General features: G+C 41.7%; 1 protein-coding gene across 1 annotated transcript; it reads right to left on the bottom strand.

Moving 5' to 3' along the window:
• Positions 1 to 113: 113 nt before the first annotated feature.
• Positions 114 to 2,205, bottom strand: LOC110487550 (phosphoinositide-interacting protein). Its single transcript, XM_021559464.2, has 2 exons — positions 1,788 to 2,205; positions 114 to 1,174 (listed from the first exon to the last, which is right to left on the bottom strand). The coding sequence occupies exon 2, from the start codon at positions 1,147 to 1,149 to the stop codon at positions 745 to 747; it is 405 nt and encodes a 134-aa protein (XP_021415139.1). The 5' UTR covers positions 1,150 to 1,174; positions 1,788 to 2,205; the 3' UTR covers positions 114 to 744.
• Positions 2,206 to 6,449: the final 4,244 nt, after the last annotated feature.

Consider the following 6,449-nt stretch of genomic DNA (forward strand, 5'->3'; position numbering starts at 1 on the left):
GATGTGATGAGTATAGCCTGCAGCTGAAAAGAAAATGCATCCATCACCAAATGTTATTTATTTGACCTTTATTTAACTAGGCAAGTCAGTTAAGAACAAATTCTTATTTTCAATGACAGCCTAGGAACAGTGGGTTAACGACAGATTTTGACCTTGTCAGCTCAGGGATTCGATCTTACAACCTTTCGGTTACTAGTCCAACACTCTAACCACTAGGCCAACCAAAATAAGCACTTGTGTTGTTTATTGAATTATTCATGAATCAGTAGCCTACCACAAAGGCATGCTGTCAATACTCAATCCTGCTCTCATCAATGTACATGCACACACCTTTCTTCTCAATTTGCTTGTCACTCATTCTAATAATTATGCATAAAAGCAGTGGACTACATTGATAATTGTGTTATTTGGCAGCATGGTAATTTTCTAGTACTTTCAAATGCTTAAGAACAAATACCAAAGAACCACCTGTAACTTGGTTATAATGTATACTTTGTCATGCAGATATTAAAATACTGTATACATCCGTAGTGGTGGAAGAAAGTAGAATGGTTCATGTTCCCCTACAAGTTAATTGTCTTTAGAGCAAACATTCATCATGTGAACGTGTAGCCATGCTCTGCAGGGAAGTATCAAATCCTCCATTGTGCTTTTGGGAAACTAAATGGTCTGATAACCAGACTTTGAGCCTGAGGACTCTCCAGGATCACAGCATACAAGACAGGATACCCCGCCCGGCCCACTTCATAATTTAAAGACTGGTTGCCTGTAGTAGCTGAAGGGCTTTTTCATGGTGGGCTGCTTCCTGTTCTCCTTGGTGATGGGGATCAGCACCACGCCCACGACCAGCACCATCAGGCCAATGGATACCAAGGCCGGGCCCAGGATGTTGGTGGCCTTCCTGCAGTAGCCAGCAAAATACAGGCCACTCAGGATGAAGCCGCAGGCAAAGATGCTGCCCCCGGTGGACATGAGGTGGAATGGGAACCAGTAGATCTCACATGTGCTGCGGGCCGACTCGTTGGTCCAGAGGGACTCACTGCGGGACAGGCTGAACACGGTGCTTTCTGTCTGGGGAGTGAGCTGCTCCTGGGACTGGGAGTGTAGGGTGCACTCCCCAAGGGGGATGTTCTCTGGTAGTCCAGGCATAGCCTTTAGCCTTACCCTTCCTCACCTGGGAGTCAGTGGAAGAAGGTGAAGGTTCAACAATGACCCATACATCCCTATCTCTTTCTGTCTATTTTCACCTGATGCTGGAATTTAGAGTGGAAATAATTATTACCTAAAGGATAAGGGATCCAGGTTGGAATAGCTTCTACTCTTAACAATAAAATGTATTCCGGTGTCATATTTTCTAAGTCTGCATTTCACGTTAAATTCCTTGTTGTTTCAAATAAAAGGAATGTAAAAAAAAATCAAATAAAAATGTGAACAGCACCAGTGCATTAGAATACATCCATTAAGAGGAAATTGCCTCTTGTGCTTCTTGGACGCACCCTATTTTATCTTGGATCTCTCCTCTGTGAGTTCAACATGAAGCCGATATCGTATCACCTCAGTGATACACATCAGTGTATCATATCACTTTCATTTAATACTTCAATGTCATGATAAAGGGGCGATATAATTCTATACAACAGATTGCAAATTCAAGTTTGTGTCTTGCTTTCCAAGCCATAAATCGAGCACAGAGCATATTACCAACTTTTAGAATGTATTTGCTCTTGGCAAGTCTTGAGAAAATACAACTCAAGGCCAAAATCTAAAGAGATCAGATAAAGACCTACCTTTGAGATGCTGAGGAACTTGCAGGTTTGATGTTATCCCTGCGGTGGTAACAGTATCTCAGTGATCTTAGAGACCATTCCAAAAGAGAGAAAAAAAATGAATAAAAAGCTTTGGGTGTGGATGTTTGTGGACCGCAAGCCCAGTGTGGCCAGCTGAATGCACTGCAGATAACCTCCAGAAAACAGCCCCCCCTCCCCTTATGGTCTCTCCACCTCCTCAACAGACCCTTCTGACTCCTTTTCATGCTAGCCCTCACAGCATCTGCCTTGGCTGGTATTAAATTAGTACTGATGATGCTTCCTGCCTGGGCTAGGGGCTTGCCTTGCTGTCCCTAGAGATATTTCCTCCTGTCTCCCAAGTATTGAGTCAAACCTTCAGAATTCATGTGAAGATGCATGTCGTGGTTAGAGAAACCTCTTCCCCAGATCCACAGGGTAGTGTTTGTTGATCTGAATGTCTGAAAGCCTTTATAACTGACCAGAAGGGAGAGAGAGAGCGAAGAAATCAATGTACAGGAAGACTATTAGAGATGAGAGGGGAAAGCAGGGCAGGGCACTGGAAATGGCTGACATCACCCACCACTGTGACTTCTCAATGCTTCTGTATGGAAATCAGCTAGTAGTTCTTATTTTATTATATTTAACCAGGAAAATACCATTGAGGTTAGAAACCTCATTGGCAGGAGGGACCTGGCAAGAGGTCACTAGGAAGTAGTCAGCGTGTACACTCAACTCGAAAGTATTCGGCCCCCTTGAACTTTGCGACCTTTTGCCACATTTCAGGCTTCAAACATAAAGATATAAAACTGTATTTTTTTGTGAAGAATCAACAACAAGTGGGACACAATCATGAAGTGGAACAACATTTATTGGATATTTCAAACTTTTTTAACAAATCAAAAACTGAAAAATTGGGCGTGCAAAATTATTCAGCCCCCTTAAGTTAATATTTTGTAGCGCCACCTTTTGCTGCGATTACAGCTGTAAGTCGCTTGGGGTATGTCTCTATCAGTTTTGCACATCAAAAGACTGAAATGTTTTCCCATTCCTCCTTGCAAAACAGCTCGAGCTCAGTGAGGTTGGATGGAGAGCATTTGTGAACAGCAGTTTTCAGTTTTCCACAGATTCTCGATAGGATTCAGGTCTGGACTTTGACTTGGCCATTCTAACACCTGGATATGTTTATTTTTGAACCATTCCATTGTAGATTTTGCTTTATGTTTTGGATCATTGTCTTGTTGGAAGACAAATCTCCGTCCCAGTCTCAGGTCTTTTGCAGACTCCATCAGGTTTTCTTCCAGAATGGTCCTGTATTTGGCTCCATCCATCTTCCCATCAATTTTAACCATCTTCCCTGTCCCTGCTGAAGAAAAGCAGGCCCAAACCATGATGCTGCCACCACCATGTTTGACAGTGGGGATGGTGTGTTCAGTGTGATGAGCTGTGTTGCTTTTACACCAAACATAACGTTTTGCATTGTTGCCAAAAAGTTCAATTTTGGTTTCATCTGACCAGAGCACCTTCTTCCACATGTTTGGTGTGTCTCCCAGGTGGCTTGTGGCAAACTTTAAATGACACTTTTTGTGGATATCTTTAAGAAATGGCTTTCTTCTTGCCACTCTTCCATAAAGGCCAGATTTGTGCAATATACGACTGATTGTTGTCCTATGGACAGAGTCTCCCACCTCAGCTGTAGATCTCTGCAGTTCATCCAGAGTGATCATGGGCCTCTTGGCTGCATCTCTGATCAGTCTTCTCCTTGTATGAGCTGAAAGTTTAGAGGGACGGCCAGGTCTTGGTAGATTTGCGGTGGTCTGATACTCCTTCCATTTCAATATTATCGCTTGCACAGTGCTCCTTGGGATGTTTAAAGCTTGGGAAATCTTTTTGTATCCAAATCCGGCTTTAAACTTCTTCACAACAGTATCTCGGACCTGCCTGGTGTGTTCCTTGTTCTTCATGATGCTCTCTGCGCTTTTAACGGACCTCTGAGACTATCACAGTGCAGGTGCATTTATACGGAGACTTGATTACACACAGGTGGATTGTATTTATCATCATTAGTCATTTAGGTCAACATTGGATTATTCAGAGATCCTCACTGAACTTCTGGAGAGAGTTTCCTGCACTGAAAGTTAAGGGGCTGAATGATTTTGCACGCCCAATTTTTCAGTTTTTGATATGTTAAAAAAGTTTGAAATATCCAATAAATGTCGTTCCACTTCATGATTGTGTCCCACTTGTTGTTGATTCTTCACAAAAAAATACAGTTTTATATCTTTATGTTTGAAGCCTGAAATGTGGCAAAAGGTTGCAAAGTTCAAGGGGGGCGAATACTTTCGCAAGGCACTGTACATTCTTTCCTCATTGGTGTTCCATTGAAGTGCCCTGTTATGATCTCATCGCTTACAGTTAGTTTAGCTTGGCACATTGTATATTGACTTGGGAAAAAACTTGGTGACAGTTGGTGATGATTGATCTTTGCAACATAATCACTTTGTTTAATTCAATCAGGATTCACAAAGAGCTCCTTGGCAGGGAAAATGGCTCATTCGAATTGGCTAGAATTTGCTATAGAAAAGCTAAATTTGCACAAGTGCTCTCTATTGAATTATTCTCATGTTTCTCTGTCGTGAGTCATGACTGCACCATGTGAATGACTCGTGCATCACTGGGTGTGGTCTTACAATGTTCAGCAAAAATACCATATTGTGTCGTCAATAATGTATTTGTGGTGCAGTAGGCAATATTTCCCACTAGAGGACAATGCTGGTCTTTACTAGGTTTTGCTATCTCGGCTCTGCATTAGAGATTGTGCACCAGGATTCATACTTGCGTCCTCTACCTAGAAGAATTACTACTCAGAATGTAACAGTTTTGTGCACCTCTATATGTGAGACATGTATTAGCCTCTAATGTGCCAGCTTCTGCGTATGATGTGTTAAATCTATCTTAAATGGTCCATTTACTTTGGTCGTAGACACCTAGAGTAGTCACACACTGACATTCATTTATTATTACCTCATATTCTCTCAATAAACTTAGTTAATAAATGGATGAAGAGAGAAAAGACATGACTGCTGACTGGTCAATTGTAGTGTGTATACTATTTGCAGACATGCGCATCAAAGATACATGGTAAGACTCCCTGTTTTTTGGGGAGGGAGGATGAAAGAGAAAAATACATTTGGACGAATAAAGTCACACTGACTCTTGATCCTAAACAGCTCATCATTAAATATCGATGAACCCTCCAGAGTCAGCTACATCCACTCAGCCTCAGACATAAATAGCATTCAGAAGAATACATTGATTTGTCTCACTATCACTGCAGACCCAGGTCACCCAGGTGACTAATTATTCTCTATGGCAGGTTTGCATCATTTGCTAGAAAGGCCCACAGGAGGAGCCATGCTCCCTGGTTGCTGGCAAACAACAGCCGCAGCATTAATTCAACTTGTCCACTCGACTGCTGAGAGAAGCTGCATGGGAGGAGACCCTTCAGGTTTTGAAGATTCATTTGTCTCTTATTCACCAAGTACACCTATACTTGTTTGATCCAAACTCTGCATTCCCCCTCTGTCTCACCTTCTCCTCAAAGGAAATAGATCATATTACATTTATTTGGTAGGCTGGATTTACTTATACTCTAATTCTCTCCCATATCCTTTGACAAGGCCTTCGTATTTATTCATCGCTACTGAAGAGAAACACGTAGCACACCACTCAACAGTCTCTTATTATTGTGTATGTAAATCTGGGACTCCATTTAGTATGATGTTTGGTATGGTTACACAAGACAGAGGGTTACTTAAGGCAAAACCTTAAGGTGGGTGGTTTGTCGGGATGGATGGGTAAGTGTATAACACAAACATCTAGCAACCCAAAGGTTGCATGTTGAAATCTCATCATGGACAACTTTAGCATTTGAGCTAATTAGCAACTTTTCAACTACTTACTACTTTTTTGCTACTTTGAAACTACTTAGCATGTTAGTTAACCCTTCTCCTAACCTTAACCCTTTTAGCTAACCCTTCCTCTAACCCTAACCCTTCAACCTAACTCCTAAACTTAACCCTAACCTTAGCCCTAACCCCTAACCCTAGCTAACGTTATCGACCTAGCTAGAATTCATAACATATCATAAGTTTAGCAAATTTGTAACATATAATACAAATTGTAATTCATAGCATATCATACGAAATGGGTGATGGACATCCACAAATTAATACATACCATACGAAATGTAACATATCATACTAAATGGATTATCATGGGTTTACGTAAGGAATAATGCGAAATGCTTTAAGACCAGGTTGCACTCAAAGGAGGGCATATGTAGTTTCCTGATGCTTCTTGTTCCTGGTTCCCATGCTATTGTGAAGTCAATGTCTTGCACCCCTGCTAAAGTGTGTCAGGGAGATAGATAGACAAAGAGAGAGAAAGAAAGAGAGACAGAGGGAGTAACAGAGAGAGAAACAGAGAGGGAGAGAGAGCACTAATGCATGCAGTTGGGAAGGTGTGAATTGTATAAACAGATCAATAGCTCAGGCAGGTCTTATTTCTGACAGATTTGTTTTCCCAGTCTGGTAATTGGCAGGGATGGAGCCCGCCACACTCCCTGGTTGATCTCAATGTGCTCTGTTTGCCTTCTTTGCTGAT

The sequence above is a fragment of the Oncorhynchus mykiss genome, chromosome 13, assembly GCF_013265735.2.
Source record: "Oncorhynchus mykiss isolate Arlee chromosome 13, USDA_OmykA_1.1, whole genome shotgun sequence".
In the NCBI taxonomy this organism is placed as follows: Eukaryota; Metazoa; Chordata; class Actinopteri; order Salmoniformes; family Salmonidae; genus Oncorhynchus; species Oncorhynchus mykiss.

Bases quoted from the DNA above. Each gene is read 5' to 3' on its own strand.
- LOC110487550 (XM_021559464.2), bottom strand. From the start codon at position 1,149: ATGCCTGGACTACCAGAGAACATCCCCCTTGGGGAGTGCACCCTACAC.